A 24,008-nucleotide genomic window follows, 5' to 3' on the forward strand; every position below is an offset into this window, starting at 1 on the left:
CATAGAGATAACTGAACTAATGACGTTCACTAAATGAAACAGTTCAATCATAAGGATAGGGGAAATTTTCAGTAATAAAAACAACAAAAAGCAAGGAGACTTTGCTGCATCAGCATGACGCCTGCAACTAAAACATACAATCTGAGGGTGTGAGTACATGTTACGTCTAAATTAGAAGAAGAACTGTATGACCCTTCGCTCTAGCAAAAGTTTACATTAAACAAAGTGAAATTGAAATGTAAGCCTTTTTATTTTCTTGATCAGATTCCTGATTCGCATTTTATCTCACCGCAGCATGCTGCCAGAACACGAACTCCTATATTTTCTACGGCCCGTACATATCTCGTGCTATAGGGTGCCTCGATGTTGCCCGCTCGCCGCCGTTCAGGGTGATGACACGCTTTGTACCGCATCGCACCGCCGCGGCGTCATTTTGGTTTTAAGCGGCTGTCCGTGCGATCGTCCCTGCCACGCTCGTCGCTGCAGCCGGTTAGCGCGGTCATGCCGATGCGCGAAGCGCTCCTTAGAAACAAAATGGCGGCGCTGTCATCACCCTGAACGGCGGCACGCGGGCAACACCGAGGCACCCTATCCCGTGCGGTACTGTGGCTTCGTCTTGCGAACAATGCGGGGGGGGGGACTGCTTGCGAAGGTTGTGGCTTTCGTTCACACCAGGGGTGTCTTTCTGTTTTTCTCCTCTCTTTTTAGTTAAAACGAGTAAATTAAAAAAAAAAACGCATCCATTTTCATTTTCACTGACTTGTGACTGCTTGATAGGTAGGAAAATCAATATGCGTCGGCATTTCAAATCGAAGGTTAGCGAAAACGATGTCACAGTGCATACCGCTATAAGTGAAAGTAGCTTTCGGTATAACAGTTGAGAGCAACATACCTCCACCGTGTGGGCGGCGTGTAACACAACGAAAGGCTGCATTCCTATCCAGAAGTGGAAAATGCCCTCCCTGCTTGTAAGGCCGGCATATCCGTTGAAGCCCTCGTACATCACTGGAAGGTAAGACAAATCGGTCTAGCCGTATCCTGCATATATGAACGGCGCACAGAAAACTGCCAACGTTTACACATTAACTGGTTTTTAGCTGAGGCCTCGCTTTTAGTACACAGCACTAGTACTTGGCCAGCCGTGCACAGTTGTTCTGCTTATAGACGCCTCAATTTACCATCGCAGCTGAGCGCCTTTTTTAAGCGGTGATGCATCTTCCTAAAACACAGAATATCTGGCCACTTCGCTGTTTCGTGATTCGTGGCGCATCTCTATCGTTTACACCGCTGCATACTGGCGTTATTTTTGTGTGTGTTTTTAAAACTATATGCCTACTTATGGCTTCTATCTGTATCCACAGCTCTCATATTTAATTTTCCTCATTCGCAAATTTGTTCTTGCCTTACATATTGAGTTCGGTGGCCCATACAAATTAAACTGCATTGATTGCAACCATTTTCTTTTCATTATCCTTTTACGGTAAGAGCCGCACAACTAGCGGATCGGGTTCTCACAAAGCCAATCTTCCGAGACCACTGACTTATAAAAATTCACAATTCAGACTTATGTAACATTAGTTACTGCCCGATAGATGCTTCGTACAAAATAAATAAGCCGCTCCATCGTCACTAGTAAAGCATAATGTGCGTAACTGGGAAATGATGTTACACCTTCGTTTTTATTATTTACCATTTTCTATACCACTAAACATAAAAACTAGAGCATGAACAGAAAGGGAAGGCAATGTAGAAGCGTTTAACAAACTTCAAGCAATATTTATCCTCATGTTTATTTACAATGAATTACAGCAAATGTATTGCGATGGGAAGTTAGTGCGCGAAAAAGACAATCACGAGAGAAGTCAGAACGGCAGGAGCTCGTACCATCCCGTCTTCTCTCGTAACTGTCTTTTTTGCTCACTATCTTCCCATGCCACGAATAAACTTGCTCAACAATGTATCCTTGTAATCAATTTTATTTCCGAAATGTTTTCTGCACTCTACGGTATCGGCTGCAATAGGCGTTCTTCACTACATCAGCTTTTGAGCCGTTTATGTAGCACCGGTTTTCACCTTCAAGTGACCTTGACAGTTACCGCGGCTTTCCTTTTTAATAGACCAATTTTCAGTGGAAACGAAAGCTTCACTACGCTAGGTGTAGCAGGTCTTCGTGTGGCACTAAATTTGCTCTTCTGGTGACCTTGATCTAATTAAATGTGGGTGAGCACGATTTCGTGGTGTTCACCCGAATGTATGCTGCGCCTTCTTTCCCCCAAAACCTAACTTAGATGGAGAGACAGCCCGAGAGAGGTGGCCTAATTACTCTGTATCCTTCCACTATGGGGTCTCTTTCCGTTTCCACTCCCCCTTCCTTTTCTCAAGTCTGGCACCATACTGCGCCTTTCCTTTCCCATAAACCAATGTACAATATGCCAAAAATTATGAAAACATGATCTTGACCTGTTGAAGTGGTGGTGTCACAATCCGTGGCTTCCACTCAAAAGTATAAAGCTCCTTCCTTTCCCCAAAACCTAATTTAAATAAATAATATGAAAAAACGCGGATTGAAAAGGTGTTAAAGAGGCTATCGCTGCAACACTCCCAGCTTTCACTCAATCACCAGGTTCAAGCCAAGCTTAAACCCCACAATTGTTTTCTTTAGAAAATGAGGCACCAATTTCCAAAATGAGTTTTCACAATTGTGGTAACGCCGTCAGTACTTCTGATCCAGGCCCTTTTCTCTGAACATTTTTTGACACCGAGGAAGCATTAATTCTACAACATGTCTATGAACGTCTAATGTATATTGCCCCACTCTTGCTGCAGCTGGTCAAATTTTCCTTTCGCACGGCTGCCTCTTTTGTCCCTTGCACGAATCTTATCCAACTATTTTCAAATCAAATAATCTCAGCAGACCACCATGGCTAGCTCACAAAGTCAACCTTCACTTTTGTCTGCCAATTTTTCATACGCATAGAAAAGTGCTTAGGGTGGTCGTTCTGTTTAAACAGGTAACCAAAACCCATTTTTTTTTTGCATGCCCGTGCCAAGCACAACCTTTCCAACAATTTGCTTATAATTACTGTCATTATAACCTGAATTGAACGAAGGACACCAACTCCGTCAGTCGAAGATAAATTCAAAGCTATAACGTTTCTACCTTAGTGGTTTGACGTACAATATTAGCAACGAGGTATGCAGGTTAAGTACGCTTGGGCAATGTACACAGCGAGTCCTGTCATTCCACTCGGCGATACCTTTGATTCAGTTCACGAAATTGCTATTTTCCATTCTTCACTTATCCACATCAGGCGTCAGTTAGCCTATATCACGCTGGATGGTAAGGCTGGGCAAGCTACTTCGAAAAAGTATCTTCGATACAGATACTCGATACCCTTAAAAAATGCATTTGCGATGCCGATACAAGATACAGGATCGAAATCGAGTTTCGATACAAATACTGGGTTCTGTATCGCCGATGCTTCGATACATTATTGAAATCCTAACATTATAAAGGTAGTAATACGATTAGCGGCATTAGGAAATTTTACCGCGCTTTCTGGAATTTTTAGAGCATTGCATTGCTAAGTTTTTCTGAAAGGCTTAACGAATGCGCCAGCACAGAGTTATTGCTTGGACAGCTGTCCTTGTCAGAATTTCACATTGAATTGGAGCCATGGTTACAGTTAAGCGGTTGCTTCTACAAGCAGCCGAGCGAAATATTTCTTTAAACTAATGCTCTTCATGCGAACCGACCTGTGAGCACTTGGCTATACGTGCAAATACAAAGGTGCAACCTACGTGCGTTTTGAGAACTGAGCAGCGATATTGTCATTAGTACGATAACAAACTTTTAAAGATCTGCATATTGTTAAAAGCTAGAAGGAAAACAACAAAAAAAAAAAATAAAATGGCTGAACGTTATTTAGTCTGGAAAGAGCGCAACGTGGGCGTGCTAAGAGCGACACAAATGAAAAAATCCTCTCTACATACGTACAACAGCACACCGCAGTGTTATATTAGATGTAGACACCTTTATCAGCACGTAAGAGTGAACCACAGCCGCGTTGACTCAAGCATTCTGGAGAGGAAACTCGAGGTTCACTAGCGTCGCTGGAGAACTACGGCTGGTTGTAGATAAAAGATAGAAGTATCTTTTTTTTAACAGAAAGGAGTTAATATCGTGTAAATCAATTCGCATATTTGATAAAATAATGTTTTTGTTTTTTTCAAGCTAGAGATATCTTTACAAGATTTATTCATCATCATCCTCATCATCATCAGCCTGACTATACCCACTGCAGGGCGAAGGCCTCTCCCATTTTTCTCCCCTTAACTCGGTGCTTTATTCAAGGTTTGCTCAAATGTTTTTCGCAAACAAATTCTTTGACAACGCATAATTTGTTATTAGAACTGGGCTGGAACATTGCACTCATATATCTTTAATTTCGTGGAATTCATAAAGTTTTGGGCGTAATATTTTTTCCAGAAAAAAAAGTCTAGTGGAAGCCTGTTCTCTGTGCAGTTACAAAGGATGGATTTGTTTTTCGTCAAACTCCGTAACTGCAAGAACGTGGTTAGCCGACTGCATCGTAGTGGACTGAGGCCTTAGAAGCTTATGTTCTTGCCGCCAAGAAGAGCTAGCTCTCGGAGCACAGGAGTTTTGGGTTGTGCATAAGTTACTGCGTCTGACAGCACACTGAGGGCACTGCTTGACCAGAATCAAAGGCCACAGAGACGGGTGACGGACGGATGGCAAAGGGTGGGAAGAGCGGGTACAGCCCTGTGCGAGATCCCTACAATGTGCTCGCCTTGCGTTTCTGCTTTGTTCATATATCTCTGTGTGTCTGGTAAAAACTTAGCAGCTTCCTCGTGAGCACCTACTTACCATTGCCTCCTTCAGTTTAAAGAAAGCGAGTCTGGAAATGTGGTTGACGCTGAGGGGCCGGGGCATCTGTAGAGAACGCAGGCGGTACTACAAGCCGAGCTGTCTGCGGTCCTGTACTACGGTCTGAGCGAGCGCCATCAATCCAAAGTCTCACAGCGGTTTCATTATTTGAAGTTTTCTTTAGAATCGAGTATCTTCAAAATACACGATACTTTAAAAATGTATCTTCGATACCGATGCTCTGATACTTCCACGATACTTAATATCAAAAGATAGTATCGAAGATGCATGTATCTTCGATACTGCCCATGACTGCTGGATGACAGATTCTTTTCAGAGACTCACAGGTATTGAGCTTGTTGCCATTCGGTTAGCTAGGCATATGGCATATGATGTTTCACATGTCATGGGCTCCTTTACATCGTGATGAAAAAATCTTCGTAAGCGGCGGCAACAGATCGCCGAGAGTTCTCGTGGCTAAAGCGAACAGTCTCTTTCTCGACAATGAATTGCTGATTTATTTGAATTTTTAGGAGTGATTCTTGCATTTTGTTCATGCTTTACCTTTCAGGGGACAAAAAGATGTGCTTCGTTTCTTTGTAATCTTGTGACATGTTGTACAACCATCATCCTTCTCATATTGTAGTCCCATGTGACCTGCCATCTTGCTCAAGAACTGTCACTCATAAAAACAGCCCGGACCTTTCGTAAAACTCTAAGCTTGACAGAGTCTAGTCCCGATTTTTGCTTCGTAAGAAAGGAAACATACTTCGTCCTTTTCAATCTGATCGGTCGTGCTGAAGATCGACAAGCAAAGCCTCCACCGAACCTGCATCCCTTAAAAGCTTGCGGCCGACTGTGTTACTCCGAAGAGCACTGGAGCTCTCGGACCTGCTCGACATTCACACACGTGGTTAAATAATGTGCTCGAACTAACTGTAAACTCAAAACTACGCTATTTATTTGTCTAAATACAAGAGCTGTTTATTCGTATAGACGCAGCCACCAATGTGGCATCATGCACTTGATGAAATTAAGGCACGAATGAAGTCTTCGAGAATGTTAGTGCTGACAAACCTTTTAAGTTCCTCTTAAACTGTTTTCTTGGATTGTTGCACCCGATTCCCGCATTTTTTGCTTCTGAAAGTTTAAAACAAGGATCTTTTGAAGGGTAAAAAAGAAGAACTACTTTGTTTGGACCGCGCATAATTAAATCCAACGTAAGCGCTGCCACGTTAACACGGTGAATGACCAAACCCTTCCCCAACTTTTTTCCTCCTCTTAGTTCGATACTTTTACTTCAAGTTTTCCTTCCCTCGTTGTTTGTGCACAAACAGCAGTGTGCATTTGCTAACAAGGAGCGCAGATGGCAAAAACAGAGCTTTCATGTGCGCCGTTAACGTGAATGTAAAAAAAAAAAAGTCCAGGACTATATTGCATATTCAAAGGTCTGTAAATTGAATTAACCTGCAGCTTTCTCAACTGTCTAAAAGTGTGGAACACAAGCAAGAAGCTTTATCGGTCGCTAGTTTTCTTCAAAATAATTTTTTCAACCTGATTACAAGCAAATGTCGGCGCATACCGTCCGAGACGGCGATTAAGGTAAACACGAAACATTGCAGGTCAAGTTGTAGCTACAGCATTCTTTGAAGGCCAGAAAAAGTGCAGTGATTTATTTTTGGGCTTACATGAAATACTTAAAGCTACGCTTGCACAAACTTTTTCATTTGGTCAGCTATACAAAATTATTTGTATGGTCGGCTATAATATTTGGTCTAAAAAGCTACAGATCAACACCCATTTGTGACCTAAGAAAGATGCAGTAGCGCTGCTGTCGCCAGGCTAAGCCGACTGGGCTGAGGGGAAAAGGAGGCAAAGCAGCTATAGCAATGCATGGAACCAAAAGATTTTAATGCAGTTTACTGAGTTCACAGTGCACCTATGATGTCGTCATTTCGTGTAGAGTAACTATGAACGTCGTAGAACACATGGTGCTACTATGAAATCTGAATACAGAGGTGCAGTATTTGTAAGGCAGCGCGAAACATATGGGGGTGCAAGTAGGGAGCACGGTCCATAGAAACGCATCGAAGGAAAGCTTACCGAAATAGTTTTCCAATTTCGGAGAGCTCCAATAAATACAGCAGGTGGTTAAAAGCTATAGCGACTGTTTTAAAAAAAAATGTGTGACGAAGCATGCTACGTCATTTTGAAGCCAACCAATTGTTAAAGTGCCTCGATAAATGTATGTCGTAAAGACAACATACCCCTAAAAAACTAGCTATCCGTTGGATGCTCCTCGCAATCGCGACAGATTCTCCTGTTGTCCGACATGCTACCGCGCAGGCTGCATTCACTCTTAAATAATTCTTGTAAAATGATACAATTTTTTTAAGCTGAAGGCCACGTCCTCGCTCAACACGATAAAAGAACTGCGCGAAGCAGCAGGCGAACAAAATGCCCCAATCTGCTCATACAAGTCGCATTCGCGCACACCGGCGTCATGCACTCTCGAATACAGCACCGCCTTCGCCGCCGTCTATTACAGTGCGGCGTTCTCTTTCGTTCCCTTGTCACGATGTTCAATAAGTGTTTTTTAAATGCAGTTATCCTTCGCCGCCCCCATTGAACGACCGTTATTAGTAGGCAAATTCAGTGCATAAGGTAGCACATCAGGCTACAACAGAAGCTTGCGGGATTCTGAGAAACAGACAGCGATTAACTAGTCTGTCGGCGGTACGTACGGCTCCACAACATAAAATTTTGGCGGTGTTTTAAATCTAGATTGCCTCCTAAATGACGTAACATACTTTGTCACACATTTCTTCAAACTCTCGCCAACGTTTAATGACCGATCACCTCTCCTGCTGCTCTGCGAAACGTATTTCAATGGGTCGTTCTCCCAGCTCAAATTTGCCCTCTTACGTTTCGCGGTGTTTTAAATATACTGCGCCTTTGAAATTGTCTTTCATGATTAAACAATCTGTTCTAGGATGTTCATGTTTGCTCTGTACCAAAAAACTCGACAATATAGATGGTCCGTGAAGTTACAAAACTGCTTTGGGGACTTTGCCATCAATGTATTCCTATGGGATAAGCATACTTTTCACCCCAGTCTTCTGCGGCGTCGCTAGCGCCCCTTTGTTTACAAACGCCGTGTTAGTCTACAGGCACCCTGCGCATTTAACTCCGGAGCGACACGCGTGCCACTCGCGGCGGCGAGCACGTCCCTATCATGAAGGCTAGAGCAGACAATGGCGCCCGCAATGCTGTGCCTTGCTGTGCGCGTTGTCACGAATGACCTCTGCGCCTCTTTCTCGATCACAATTGCCGCGTAAAAACAGCTGGACACACTGCTGTATTGTAGGTTGCAGCAATACTTACATGAATTCGCCTGATGGAACAAAGTTTTACGGCTCTCCAACGTGGCATTGGGAGACAGAACGACGGCAGCATTGAATTCGCTTTCATGCAGTGGAATTAGGTACTTGTTGAAGTCTTAAAGTGCACAAAGAGACGTTTCTTGGCATCTGCCGTGCATGCTGCACATACATGACGTTGGATAAAGGCATCGTGGATTGTTAATTGTATGCGCGTAGCCGCGTAGGCTGCTTATTGTGGCGAAAGCTACACTACGCCAGGTTTCGGCCTGTCGCGTAGTCCGTGGTTTCAGTCATGAATGACCTTAAACAGCCGCGAAGAAGACAAAGACGAAGAAGAGGAAGAACACTGAGAAGGAGAAGACGAACAATATGAAGAAGAAGAAGACGACGAAGAAGGAGAAGAAAGAGAGGAAGAAGAACGCTCAGTCACCCGCAGCAAATGCTTTCGCTCCACATTCAGTTCAGCAGCGTTGAACCATTCTCATTTTTTTTGTTTACCTCTGCAGCGAAGATGGCATGGATTAGGTGCCTTCGGCGAGATCCAAGATATACAGCAGCCATTTCTTGGGAAGTGCAAAATCGAATGAAGAAGGACACCCGTCCTATTACTCAAGTATTTTCCCCTTAGTCTACAAAAGAGCGAAGTTCCCCCAAAGCATGGAACCCCACAAAGCCGACGTCACACAAACGAGCAGAGATCGTAGCGCGGTGTCGTACACTGCGAGACATTCCAACGCAAGAGTGGCTTGAAAAGAAAAAGAAGAAAAGCATTGTGCTGGATATAGAGCCGCGCTCACACAGGAGGCTCTAGCTGGAATCATAGCAGGCGCAAAGAAACATAAAACTGTACCCAGGATCCCCCCCCCCCCCCCCCCTCCCCATCTTGCATTCACGGGCTATGTCCGGTGACCCAGCGGATGACTAATCACGGGATCAAAAAAAGGTAAGCTGCAACAGTCTTGAATCCTGCCCCCCTTTCTTTTCGCCATCCGCAGTTCGGGTACTTAAGATAGATACCAATTGCCACGGCCGGCAACATTTCTTTACTTCTTCTTTGATTATTTTTACTAAACTACCACCACCAAGCTTGCAGTTACTTCCGATGAACGAACTGTTGTTGTTGTTGTTGTTGTCCAAATAACTTATGGCACATACCCACAGAGGGGGATCGGCCAAGAATTGGGTAGCAAAGAATTTTTTTTTTAATATACTTGCATAAAAAGAAATATATATATATATATATATAATAATAATAATTTGAGGGGTAGAGGAAACGAAACAAAATGGGAAATAAGTGAAATATAATATGAAAAGTGGTAACACTCACGGGAGATTGACACTATATTTGTAGGACAAGTGATGTTTAAATATTTAGCAAGGAAAACGATTTGAGTGCAGTAAAAAATTTTGCATGGCGGTAAAAATAGACCTGTGACTGTGCCCAAGGATGGTGGCGCCAAATGATAACAATGTCGGGCTGCTTAAACTAAGGCCCAGCTGTTGCAATGGCCTTTCCATCAACTGTTTCCTCAGCGTAGTAAAGCGGCGGCAAAACAATAAAAAGTGATCTAATGTTTCTTGTTCGCCGCAAAATGCGCAGACAGGAGACATTGCCAAACCAGACCTGTGAAGATAGAAATTTAAAGGTGGGATGCGGCATCGCAGCCTTGTTAGTGAAATCTCAAGTTGCCGTGAATGACATAATTTTCTATTCCAAGAATAATTTAGATGCAGGTAGTCCTCAGATCTTAAAAGATGTCCGTTTTTCATATTTAATAGAACGTTTCTTCGAAACCTCGCTGCGGTGATGTACGCGGTCGCCGGAAGGATAGATAATACGGGGCCATTAAGGGACTCTTTTGCTAAATTGTCAGCATATTCATTTAAATCCACATTGCTGTGGCCTGGTACCCATACCATATGTACAATTTTCAAATGTTTTGGGATCAGGGAGACAAAGGTTTTTACTATTGCAGAATCCACCGACGAAGAGAGAGATGAACACAAGGATAGAGAGTCGGAAATTACTGCCACTTTAGAAAAAGAGGAGTCTAATTTACGTAGAGCGAGTACCACCGCCAGAAACTCCGCCTCAAAAATTGGGGTGAAGTCCGGAAGCCGGACAGAAAAAGACCAGTCTAAATGTGGACAATATATACCCACTCCCGCCTTTTCATTACTTTGAGATGCGTCAGTAGCTACAACTAAACTAGCAGAAAGACTTCTTAAATGATCTTCTAATAATCCGTTTAGAATAACGGATGATAAGTTTTTAGCATTATTCGGGAATATGTCGTCAAAGACAATTTTAATAGATGAACCGATGGTTTGTATGGGTAGAATACTAGGAAGGGAAACATTTAAGGGGTCCAGCAAATTTTTGACCATAACAACCTGCGGGGTGTGAAATTTAGACCAATGGACACCGAAAAAGGAGGTCGGTTGACAGCAAAAAATAGACATAGATCGGTGAAACTCTGATTCATATATCCTTAAGTACGTCTGAACGGTTAGAATTTGTAATCTATATATCAAGGGTGGAATCCGGGCTTCAAGGTAGAGCACATTGTTGGCAACAAATTTTGGAAGTCCCATACACAAACGAAGCGCTTCTCGCTCCAAAAGAACAAGCGGTCGAATTTTATAAGCTGCTGATCCAGAAAACTGAGTAGGTTTCGAAACGTCGTGTGGTTTTTCTTCCTTTTTTGTTACCGTTCCTGTCTATGACGCTTTAATTTGCAAGAATGCAGCGGTTATCTGGGCCACTTGGTACATTGCATGAAGCTAGCAGTGCAACAGTCAGCATGTTAAAAGACAGCAAATAAATATATTTCTTACCTTTAATTTGATGGTTTTCGATGGCGCACTGATGCTTGTCTGCGCAACGCACCGGGCTGTTACTTGGACCTCATCACACAAAATTATCTCCTTCCCGTCGTGTACATGGCCTGCTTCAAAAACCTTCGTTCCTTTCCTGATGTTTGCTCCTCGAAATAAGTTTGCAACCCCATTAACAGCTCCAAATCCCACCTCTACAATCAGCAGCACACCGCTAGCAGACGACATCCCTGCAGAGGGAGCCTTCATGATAGGGACGAGGTATCGGCCTCACGGGGCGCTGAACGCAGCCTCTACAGTGACGACGCCTAGCGGGTGCAGTGTGCCTATAGCTGTCCTTATGACAGTCTAGCTTTTGCTATAGTGAGTGTTATAGAAGTCTTTAACATGTTCTATGGACTTCTTCATGATAGGGACGAGGTATCGGCCTCACGGGGCGCTGAACGCAGCCTCTACAGTGACGACGCCTAGCGGGTGCAGGGTGCCTATAGCTGTCCTTATGACAGTCTAGCTTTTGCTATAATCAGTGTTATAGAAGTCTTTAACATGTTCTATAAACTTCTGTTTTCTTATGTACTGCGGTCTTTGTCATTTTCTATAGTCATCTATAGAAAATTCTTCGTTTAGTAGACATTTGGCTCTAATGGCTGTAGCCGTTTACTATGGCAGTAATAGGCTTTCCTACAGTACATGCTATAGAAGTGTTTCACCTTTTCTATGGACTTGTGGTTACCTATGTGCTGCAGTCTGGAATTTTTTATGGTCAATTAATACCTTCGTGTGGGCCAGTTTTATGGTCAATTAATATCTTTGTGTGGGCCAGTCGGTGAGGCAACATGGAGAGGAGCAGTGCAAAGAAACAAGGACACAAGAACGCACGGAAAACAGGACTAGCTAAAATGGTCAGGTAAAATGTTTTCAAGACAGTTGTATAGATGTTTATGGATCTATATACCCATGAAGAAACCGGGCTATACCTTTTCGGACGTTTGTTTCAATTTGATGCCTAATTAACTTAAAATCGGCCAGTGGTCACCACGACGAAAGCTGCCGTAGGTCAGAGGTACTCACCGAAGGCGGACTTCCATGCGCTGACAGTAGTCCCACTAATTGTACCAAAACTGCAAACCAAACCGTTTGTCGTACGGCATTGCGGTTGATGTCATACGATTACAATATACCATACATCATATATCTGATAGTCAATTTAGAGGCAGCTCGTGAGAGGGATTCGAACCGACGGTATACGTAGCTTCAAATGTGTCTATGTGTATGTATTCGTGTATGTCTTCTCTAACGTCGTATGAAAGACCGCATTATTATAGCCGCTGGCATTGGCATCATCTAGCAGATAAGTTGAGAACATCCACCATGTAGGTATTTGCGGTCCCACCCGCGGAACAGGAGACAAGTAGCGCACGTCGGCATTTCGGAGATTTCCCGTGCAAATGTTTGCGTTCTGAAAGTAGCGGACTGAAAGAAAAAAGCTTTTCAGCAGCAATCAACCATTACATCAGAAATGCGCCTGATCTGGTCGGCCGAGGAGTACAGGCCTGATTACGTTACGTTAACAGTTCTGTCACACGAACACTTTCGATCCTCATCATCTCGATCTGCATTGACGTTATCAAGTATTGAAGCATCCGATGTTATAAGGCCTTTTTCAATTACCATTAGGAAGTTTCCTTTGTGTGCGTTAGATGACGTAGAGGATGAAGACGCCCGCTCTCGAATGCGTTTGGAAACTCAAGAGCGCTTGAGGAAGCTGCCTCGAACCAAGCAGGCTACGGGGCTCGATTGCGCTTGAAAGTTGCCGGGTGACAAGCTAACGAGGTGCGTGTTTTCAGAAAAAAATCTTATTGCAGTACTGTTTTCTTAAGTAATAAGTTGGTCACCAATTTTATTAGACATCGTAGTGCCTAAGTGGGAAAGCGTAATTTTTTATACTTTCATAAATCTCAGGTGAATACGACGGCGAAATGGTTTTCTTGGCCAGTAGGCATCTCCTAAATTTTTGCCACCAAGAATATCATCCATTTGTTGCACGCGTGTTCAGTTTTTCCCGTCCCTCCTCTACAAACACAGTGTTCACAACTCGCTACCAAGGCAAATATTTTCGCTTGGTGCGCGAAATTCAGAAGTCGTTTGTCTTCGCCAGATTGAAATAGTGGCAACTGGAGCAGCGAATACCGACACGAATGCACACCACCGCTAATTAATCTTTTCATCTTCTATTAATCATCTTCTCGAACAACAAATTAAAGAAAAAGATCTTACTAGTCACGGCCAGCAGAAATGAAACGATCATTGAGGGAAAGGATAGAAAGGAGCGAAAAGCGGACAGTACAGGGGTAGGTTTATGTAAAAAAGCGTACAAAATATAAACAACTGTAAATATAGAGCATCGTTCGTATCAGATGAGCAGCTTTGTGGCTATTTGAGACGCTTTGTGTGCAAGAGACGGCGTAGCGCGTGCGCTTTATGCGTAGTATACCCTGGTGCCCCCGCTGCTGTCACCACGTCCCCACATACCAGAGAGGAGGAGCGATGCTTCGCGCTTCTGTTCGAGGTTTTTTTTTCCCTCGCCGCGAAAACGGTCTATAGGCAGCTAAAGATATCTAGTTGCATGACTACTGGTTTATATTTTTAGGATAAGTGGGAGGCTTAGCGCGGAACAACCAAGGACAAGAGAGGCACACGGGACGAGCGCTCGTCCCGTGTGCCTCTCTTGTCCTTGTTTGTTCCGCGCTAAGCCTCCCACTTATCATGTATTACCAACTAGCCCAGAACTCTACTTTGCTCAACTATATTTTTAGGATTATACAGTTTTCTATAGCTAGCTAAAAGTGATTGAAAGGTTTTAAATATGTAGCTGTGTAGCTGTAGAGATGGAAAACCGTCTCTATAATGGACTACAGATAGAAAACCATCTCTATAGGCAGCTAAATGTGACTGTATGACTGCTGGTCTATAACTTCAGGAACGTATGTTTTTCTATAGCTAGCTAAGAAGATTTTGTATGGTTGGGAAGCTATATCCAATATGGTATAGAATTTTGTATAGCTGCCCATAGATCTTAAAACGGCAATTTGTGGCTGACTGTAAAAGTCCATGGATAGACATGGCTGACCATAAAATCTTCCTTTGAAGCACATAGGTCATTTTTGTATGGGCGTGAAGCTTTACTGGTACTTATATTTCGGAATTGAAATCGCAGAATTCTACAGATAAATAAAAACCTAAAAGAAGGTCAGTCGCCTTCTGGGAACTAATACCCTGTTTTCTTGCCTGGTAAGGTGTCCTAATCGGGGACGATTGCGGTGATAGCCGAGTGGTATTCAAGGCAACGGCAAGCGACGATCTATTAACGCCATTTTTAAAGGACTCGTGGTTCAGTTCCAGACATTAGGTGTACGCTCTCTACCCCATTTTACTATAGCTCTCTGGACACTTGCCAGACTCCTTTCCTTGGCGCTCTTTCTTTCCTTTTTCTTCCTTTGTTCCCCTCTCCACGTGTAGGGTAGCCTACTGGACATCGCCTAGCTAACCTCCCTGCCTTTCTATTCTCCCTATTCTCATCCAACAAAACCGGGCCACTGTTTTGTTTCAGTTCACATACTAGTTGTATTTCGAGATCATTAAAAATTACAGCCGAACACTCTGAACGACGAATGAGCGGTGGAGTCTGGTTCTGAAATTAATAACTTAATGAAGGCGCCACGCGTGACGCTAGTGCAGAAGTCTTCGTTCTGTCCTGTTACTATCGCTACATTTTACGCGAGATCTGTACAGCTCATTCGGTAGAAAACCTGTCGCCGTACCACAGTTTCGGCTCGGGTTTGGTCGGAAGTGTTCGGAAAGTAATGAGATAAATGCAGGCCTATAGTTGAGGCGATGTTCCTTCCTTTACGGCGCGGCTCAGATGTCCATCGAGAGGCGATGAACGGCACGTGATTGGCTTGATCATCATGGCCGGTGACAGCGTCCTATGGGGTGAAGTCGCTACCAGTGGTTGGTCACCGACTGCATTTAGTATAGTTTCGATTTTAAAACTGTCCCCATCTTACGCGCCGTACGTTTCTGCTTTGTCACAAGACCAGGCGGCACAGGCACGAATTGACACTGTAGCGGATCGATGTTCGAGCTTATCCAATGTTAATTATGCCACCTTTTTTTATTGCTATTTTTGGGCCGCCGCGTTGTTTTTGATGGACTCACGGAGATGTCACGGTAGCTAAGAAAAGTGTTCCAATCACCATGCTAGTGCAAAGCGTATTTTTCCTTTCGGGACTGATCTTATGGCGTCTCCTCGTTCACTATGGCCGAAATGGGCTGTCAGTGTCATTCGTTGCACCTAAGCCGTAGTGTGTAACATTATCATCGCCCTCGTTCGTAATAGATGAACGTTCTTTACTGCTGTCACTATAAGTGGGCTTGACTCTGGGCAAGCATTTTACGCACTGCGTTCAGCGAACCACAATTTATTTGAAATCCAATATTTCAAGAACAAAGAGACGAATACGAATACACTTTTGTTCGCGTCAGGGTCGTTCCCAAATTATTTTTTATGCTAATAAACGGTGCTCTCCAGCTCAAAGCATTGCCGTGGTTATTGATGAATATTTGTTGGCCTGCTTAAAGGCAGGAGGTATTCCACCCAGATTGCAAGCTGAGATCATATTAGGCACGATATCGTTTAAAGCACTGCGTGAATGACTCACAAAGGCCGTACAATTTCAGCGCTGAGATGTCCAGTCCAAACCGCCATGGTTAGCTCTTATTGACATAAGCTTTCACTGCACTCAGTAGATATCCGAACCACATGAATGGCTACTTTTTATCAAGTTGGGCTTAGACATGATGATAACAAGCGCGCATATTCTTGTTTCTTTAGTATTTCAAACAAAAAGAAATCGCATGTTGTTTGAGGTTGTTTCACAATTCAGCATCCTAAATTTATATCCATCATCACTAAAGGGAAGATGTATAGACCAAATTTGCGATTTTTTTTTTCATTGGGCCAAACACTGATAGGATTATGACATAGCCGCTTCGATATGTACTACCTTTGATTGGGCAACGTACGCACGTCAAAACAGTGAGGATCTGTTTTCTTATTGGTTCCTTCACAATCCAGCTTAACGCGCTGCCATAAGTTTACTACCAATTCTCAAAAAAATACCTTTTTTTTTTTTCATTTCAACTCAGCTGAATGAAATCCGCTTAAATGCTAGTCATTCCGATCAACGTATATTCAATGTCTTGAGTTAATATGGCCAGCAGGTAGGGTCGCGATCGTTTTTTCCTAAAGTGGTAAAACATGAAAAGTACCCTAAGGCAATGTTTCTGCATCACGACAAAGTTCCTGCTTGATTTACGTTGCTTTAAAGTCAGGCGATAACTCATCATAAACCAACCACACGTTGCACTAAAAGCATGCTTAGTTTAGTTACCAACGGCTGGATCCATGGGATTGCGAAGAACGGCGAACACTTTGGCGATGCCCGATGCAAGGTGGTGATCAGAGTCCTTGGGCATGTCTTTGAGCAGGTTCATCTGACGGCGAAAGACACGATAGCGCGCCCACGCAAGGCTGGAGAGCAATACAAAAGAGCAAAGTGCGGCTAGGTAAAGCAACCACACTCTGACCTCTCCGAACCGTAGCGACCACGGAAGGCTGCGCCATGCTTCCTTCACCATCCTGGTTTCCCGCCCGAATGCACCGGGCCGCTACGCGCCATCATTTAAGCCGAGTTTGCGACTGCGTTCGCTGCTTCATAAAAAATAAATAAATGAATATGCAAAAAAGAAACGACACTTACGCCTCCGCGGGTATGCCGCTGTATGTTTGCTGTGGCGCGGATGCAGTGCTCGCGTGCCGACTTAACAGGATGCTTTTTCCAGTCCGCGCGCAGCTCAGGCGCAGCAAGGACAACATAACCTAACGCGCTCCTCCGCACGTGCCTGCAGGAAGAGCGGCGCATGTTTGCTCTTCAGCCGCCTGGCTTTGTGAGCGATTGTTTTCTGCCCTCGAGGCGATGTTAAACTCTTACGCGTGTGTAAGTGCAACGTTTTTATTATTCACGCGAGGCGCTGGAAGAGCAGCCCATCTGACGCAGAGGAAAATAAGCGATGTGAGCCAGGCGAGCGTTTTCCGGCAGACAGGTAATACCCGAGCCGCAGCCATTCGGGTGGCGGTTCAGCTATCCTTTAAAAGCAGACTACGTGGGATGGCTGAACAGAAGTGGGAAAACGACAGAGTTCCTGGGCACGCGAGGCGAAAATGCGCCCATTAGTAAACAATGCAGTCTAGTGAAGTAAAAGAATTGTAAAGTTATCCTGAGGTGCTTTCATTACTTTATGCGCTCGCAAAAACAAAATCTTCTCATTATATGAAACATATACAACTGAAGCTTTATTTCGGAATGAGATTTTGCTGTGAGAGCTATATGGCCCTCACATTCTGGATTTCACCTTATACATGTCATCTTGCGTTTCGTGGAGCCTCTTGTACTCGCTCCGCGAACCAGACAGGAGATGAGACGGAGGACATTTCTCCTCTCATAGCCCCCTCCTAGAGCTATGCGAGACCGGGTACAGGAGTACGCAGGTGAGAGAGAAATGGCGTGTTTATCACTGCAGTTATGCTCTGGCTGACGCCGACTCGGCGGGCGGCGGCAATTCGTGCGTCATAGGTTCACAGCCCTTATGCAGGGAGGCTAAGCCATTACGAAGACTACCTGCAACCAGGAGAGCATCGAAGTTGCTTCTACCGAAGTCACTAAAATTGGGTCGAACGAGCTTGTTTCTTTTAATCCGAAGAGCAAGGACATGCTCTCTTTTTAATAAAAAAAGTATGAATTAATCATTACCATTCATTCAACTGCCATCATACGGTTACAAAGAAAAGCTGCACAGTTTTCACAGCTTAATGCGCGTAAAGAAAAATTTCTTTGCTAATGATCAAAATTGGGAGCACCGCCTTTCCGAAAACGCCACATTACCAATGGCTCATCCCTCGGCAATTCGGAGCAGCTTTTCGAATCTACGAAGGAGCAAAATATCCGTTGCTGTACTATCAGAACTAAGGAGCTGAATCAAAATCACCAATTTAAACGCGCTACTTGATTTCGCGGAGAAAGAGAACATGCTCCGGATCGCCGAATGGAATTTGACTTAAGATAGATGGTTTACGACGTTATGGGTTTCAACGTTCCAACGCGACACAGGCTGTCTGGGAAATCGTAGTGAAACCACTTGTATGTTTTTCTAACTGCGCTCAAATCACACAGTACAAAGGCGCCTTGGTTTCAGCTCCGTTAAACCGCGTCCGCCGTGACCGAGAACCAGAGTGACCCTGGTCAGTATAGCCGAGCTCTCTATAACCTCTGCGCAAGTTCGGTGGGGTATAAGCAAAAGAGGACTGGTGGTAGGGCTAGACGGGCAAGGAGGGCTAGATATGAGGTGAGACAATAATTACTCATTAGTATACGCCCAAATACATCCCCATTCGAACCCGATTAAGAGCAGTTTCCTCGTAGGAAATCTACTCCAGCTGGAAGGTTACCCTAAACATTGATCTCCATTTGATAAAACTTTGGCTAACGGGACACCGTAGTGGATGGCTCTGGGAATTTCTACCGCTTGTGGTCTTTAATGTGGACGGTACATGGGCGCCTTGCTTTCCGCCTACATTTAAAAGTGGCCGACACGGCCAGGATCTGATTCGAGTCAGCAGTCGAGCTCACTAACGGCAAAGCCAATGCGGCGGCCGGGACTACAGCTGTGTTCTGGTAAATATACTGATCAAAAGCAGTTGCGCACACAAGTAGCTTTCTCAATGCATCCTAATAGTGTCTTATTAACACCAATAATTGTCATGATTCCAGAAGAATCTGTCCCGTAGTTTTTCATGTTCTGCCAGAATGCTTTGGCTTTTTGTTTTTATAACTCTGCCGGGTTTTTGAAAATAGCGCGCCTTAACACCTTCGATATATTTTTATTATTGGTTTATATGACGTAACCTGTGCAAGTGACGATTGGTTCTTTTCTCCGATATCTTAAAAATGTGCTCCTTTTACTATTTTAAGATATATCTAGTCATCCATGGTTTCTTAAGAATCCTAAGCCTGTATACTGTCCTCGCGACGCTGGAATTGTACGCATCGCTCCTTCAGTACCCTTTTAGACTTATTTTATAACTCATAAACGTCACTATGATCGGAGAGGCATTCGAAAACTGAAACAAATTTAGCAGCTTCAGTAATGTGCTGGAGTGATCAGTTTTATCATATAGGTACATTTATTTGTCTGCTCTCATGTTTTCGTTTGCCCTCTAACTTTCGTTTAAGCAGTTGTGACGACTGCGTGGTCGTCACGTATGCTCCAAATAACATTTACAAAATTCGTCACACTTGGTGAATTACATAAAAATAGGTCTAATTTCTTAGGGCCATGATTTGGATCAATTATATACCGTATACTACAAAAGACATTCCATGACACTTTTTGTCTTCAAGTTTACGTTTCCACCAGACGCATGCGCTCAAAAGGTACCTCACGCCAGTGCAAGTCTGGAAAATTAAGGCCTTCCGCAAGCAAGGACCTATCAAAAGAGGCCTCGGAAAAGGTTTCGTTTTATGGTCTGGTTTATGGGGTTTAACGTCCCAAAACGAGCCAGGCATTGACAGACGCCGCAGTGGAGGGCTTCGGAAAATTTGACCACCTGGGGTTCTCTAACGTCCGCTGACATCACACGAGCGTTTTGCATTTCGCCTCCATCAAAAAGCGGCCGCCGCGATCTAGATTTCGATCCCGCATTCTTGGGCACAGACATCGACCACCCTAACCAAAGCCCCACCGCGGCGGAGGGGGAAACGATTTCAGCAAAAATTTACAACATGGTGACCGACGAGTTAGGAAGCGGATAGAATTATTTAGCTGCGAATGAAAATCGCCTGGCAGGATCACCTTGCCCCACTGATTCCGCATCGCAATGACCTATCAAGAGCGTAAGCTCCTACTTCACACATTTGGTGATTTTTGTCAGTTTGTTCGGGGCTCCAAATTTCCATGTCCGAAGCAGTATGCATCGTGGTGGTGTGCCACCTTAGAAATCGAAGATGGCGCCCACACTAAGGTCCGAGCTTCGGACCGGTGCTAGACGTTTCGTTGAGCTAATGCACACAACCCTTCTACTAGCTTTCAAATCTGTGACGTAGTCGTACCGACAACCTCTGGGCATCGCAACCGTAATGGGGTGTAACTTCCAGCGGTCGTGGCAATAAATTGAAGTTGGTTTAGAGGAAAGGAAAGGTGCATGTATCTTTCGCACTTCCTGGTGGACGCCTGACTGCGCCTTAAGGGAAGGGATGGAGGTGGGCGGAGGTAAAGAAGAAAGATAGAAAGAGGTGCCGTAGTGGAGAGCTCGGAATAATTTTGACCGCCTGGGTATCTTTAAGGTATCGAACAGCACACGGACGCCTTTGCGTTTCGCTTCCATCGAAACGCGTCCACCGTGGTCGGCATCGAACTCAAGTACGCCGGTTCAGTAGCCGAGCGCTTAACCACTGAGCCACCGTGACGGGTATAGCAGGAGAACTAGTAACAGTAAGAGGACGCGGGTGGCACCAAACAAATCTTTGTTACGCTCTCAACATGTTGATACCCGAATTTGGAACCTAGGAGAGACATTCAAACGTGTCTACCACACAGTGGGGAACCGCTTTGGACAGATAATTCTCTTGAATCGAACGCCGATCGGTGGTTCGCTCAAATTTATATATTTAATATAAATATGTCATTCAGCTAAAATTGTGAACCTATGGATGGTCGTGGAGAGACCAGAGTGTTGCCTCTCGATTAGTTGTGTTCGTGGAAGTAAAATTTCAGTTCTAAATCTACTCTCATTTCGATGGGGAAGTCGCACTCTCCACCTTTGGGGGCCCCAAATGGTCAGAATTTGTGTTTGCAGAGTGGTGCGTGCGTGTCTGGCGAACCACTGGTCGTAAAAACATGCGAGTGGTACCAAAATATTCGTTCAGCAAGCTCTATGCGAAATGTGACTGTGATGGATAACAGCTTACGCTTTTGCATTTCAACGCCTATTGGCGGTTGCTGCATTTATCTTGTTGAAATTATTTTAGGCAAAGGCGAACTAAAAGACGCAATCGCCTGCTCGGGATCTAGTTTTTTACTGGCAATGAAGTCTGGATGAAACACTTTGCTAGCCTTAATCAAATGTGCCATCCAGGATCCAGACCCAAAGACGGTATCGGTCTTTACAGAACCGATAAGAGCAACAAAGTTGTCAGCTTATCAACGACCTTCTACAGTTCTGTGCTAACTACTTTAATGAGGTTGAATTTCTCCCACTTCCTTTTCCTGTGTTCAGATAATTGAATTTTCATAACAAGAGCTTTTATTACCTCGACGGCACGTCTTGCCGCTAGCAAATACCTTATCAGCGCCAAGTTTGGCGCGATTTCTTCATTGGGTTTATTGGCCTTCGTGGCCTTCTCATATCCACATGCGCCTTTCCAAATATATTTTGCTCAATGGGATTTGTCTTTGTCAACGTTCTATAGCTTCTTTGAACTTCGTAATGAATGCTAAATATTTCTTTGTAGGAGCCGAAGCGGCGATTATTGTCTTTTTCTATTCTTTTCATTAAAGGGCGACTGTTTTGTGCTCTGTAATTCTAAACCTTAGGTCTCTTTACAAATGTTTTCAGTGATTGCTAGACAGTTCCAAGATCTCTAATTTGCTATGACTGACCCCATAAAAAAAATAACGTTATTTCAGCAGCTCCAATGGTCAGGGTGAAGACTATTTTCATACACTTCTCTCTTTTGTTACATCCTTAATCATACGTTTTTGTTTATTTACTTTATAGTTCAGCTCTACTATTGGACCTTCAATCAAGCGCAGTTTTCTGTTAATCTTTACCATCAAAGCTTTATGTTTTCCTAGGCTCATCTGAATGGCCTCTAATTTGCCCAGGATTGCCCTTTGAAATTATTTGTAAACTTTTTGCGCGATTGCAGCTCCCTATGTAGCGGACTTCAGTTCAACACCGACTGAAGGCAACAGTAACAGTGCAAGGTACGCATATGCTATGGGCTAAAAAACGAAAACGTTTGCTACAAAGCTTCGTCGACCTTCGTTTTCGGCAAACATGCATAACATTGCCGGGATGGGAAGAGGACAGAGCGCACAATATTCTACCAACTACAATAGAATAATTATAATTAAGATGGTCTCTTTCAGTAAATGCCACTGAGTTGATAGAGGTCAGAGGAAACGCCTTTCGGCTAAAGGCACAGCGTCGATAGAGGTCAGAGGCAACAACTTTCCGCTAGCTGCCGATGCTAACCATGACGACGCTGTTGAGGAAGACTTAGGCAGAGCGCGTGCGGCTCTCGGACTTTTCTCAGTCGACACCGAACTTCAGCGCCTATAAAAAGGCGACAGCAGCCTGCGGCAGTAGAAGATGCGCAATATGCTGCGTATCTGTAAAGGGGCGCGTCACCATTCTCTTAAATGTTATCCCACGGTCTCATTGAGTGCTTAAGAATGCCGTACGAAACCAAATGAGTTGCCTTTTTGACAGTCTCTAGCAGAAAACTACAACCGTCTCCGAGCAGTATCTGTACATATGTTGATTGTTCTGGTGCAGTCTGACATAAGTCGAAAATTGATTTCTTTACAACTTCCTGTCTCAAAAGTCCGATTGTATAGAATTCCTGGGTATGGGGTTAGCAGTTGAAAAGAGTTTTAAGAGGGGGAACCAGACACATGTGACACCTTACTATCTAAGGATGCGAAGACTCAAGTTTAAAACGGACCACACTTACACGCAGCGAAAGTTACGATGCCAATTTTGTTCGCTTGAAACGTTACACCAAACTACATTTTTTTATTACTCTGTCATTTACAGTGGGCTGAAAGGAGTGTTTCAAAACTGGGATTATATTTACCTATTGCGGCGAAAAACTGAACGGTTTTATTTGAAATTCGTTATCAAAACTCTCAAGATTCGAAAAAATGAGTATTCGGAATTGACCGTTCTCATATCAAGTCGCATAAGATGCACACAGTATAAGGTGCTTCAGTTGATATGCTATAGGTAGGCATCAGAGGTCTAACGAACGAATGAATGAGCCATCAGTCGCCAAGAGAAGAGTCTTCTACCAGAAGAGCCTTCCGGCAAATGGTGGAATAATTAGAGCGACTATAAATCAAACCGCCTGTTTTTCTGCACACAGTTATGAGATGTTCTTGCCCTGAGAATGAGCAGAACACATAACAAGTGACCGGTCTTCATAGTCCAGCTTACAATGGCGCTCAGCTGAACGTGTCTTAAGATCGAGACCCATCTTAAAGCCACCTCTGCGAGTCGCATCGGCAGGATTTCTTTGTAAGACGTTTGTTTCGCAGTTTAGTCAATGAGATGTTAATGCATTACATGAGTGGAATCGGCGTCACACACCTCCACGCCACTTCTGGCAGCGAAAGCGGCATTGCTTTAGGCTCGCTGCAGTTGATAATAAACGGGGTGCATTTTTTTATCATGTGTAGATATAACGAAAAAAAAAAAAACCTTTTCTCAAGACCATGTCTTTTCCTTAGAAGTAAAATGTATCAGGCATTGCTGCTTCTTTTGATGTTTTAAAACATTAAGAACTTTAAACACTTTTCTTATCGCAACAACACTGGGTACGTATAACGAATGCCCCAACAGGGCACTAAAGCACAGATGTCGCCAAAATTTCTCAAAGAGAACATCATCGAACAAGCGTTTTGGAAGCGAAAAAGTGCGGTGAAGAAATCGCCATCAAAGGACACCCTTCAGAAAACTTTGGCCATGTTTTAGCCAAAATATGTTCATAAGTAAAAGA

The 24,008-nt window shown here is 43.9% G+C and overlaps 1 protein-coding gene across 1 annotated transcript in view; it reads right to left on the bottom strand.

The window, feature by feature from the left end:
- LOC146203499 (cytochrome P450 4V2-like) overlaps positions 1-16,809 on the bottom strand; it is an 82,815-nt gene extending 66,006 nt beyond the window's left edge. Inside the window, exons 1-2 of the mRNA XM_084603052.1 lie at positions 16,563-16,809; positions 893-1,005 (exon numbers count right to left, since the gene is read on the bottom strand). Coding sequence (XP_084459178.1) covers positions 893-1,005; positions 16,563-16,809 — 360 coding nt within the window. The remainder of the gene's footprint in view (positions 1-892; positions 1,006-16,562) is intronic.
- Between the last annotated feature and the right edge of the window lie 7,199 nt (positions 16,810-24,008).

Source organism: Amblyomma maculatum, chromosome 1, assembly GCF_055883805.1.
Source record: "Amblyomma maculatum isolate TAMU_Amacu chromosome 1, ASM5588380v1, whole genome shotgun sequence".
NCBI lineage: Eukaryota > Metazoa > Arthropoda > Arachnida > Ixodida > Ixodidae > Amblyomma > Amblyomma maculatum.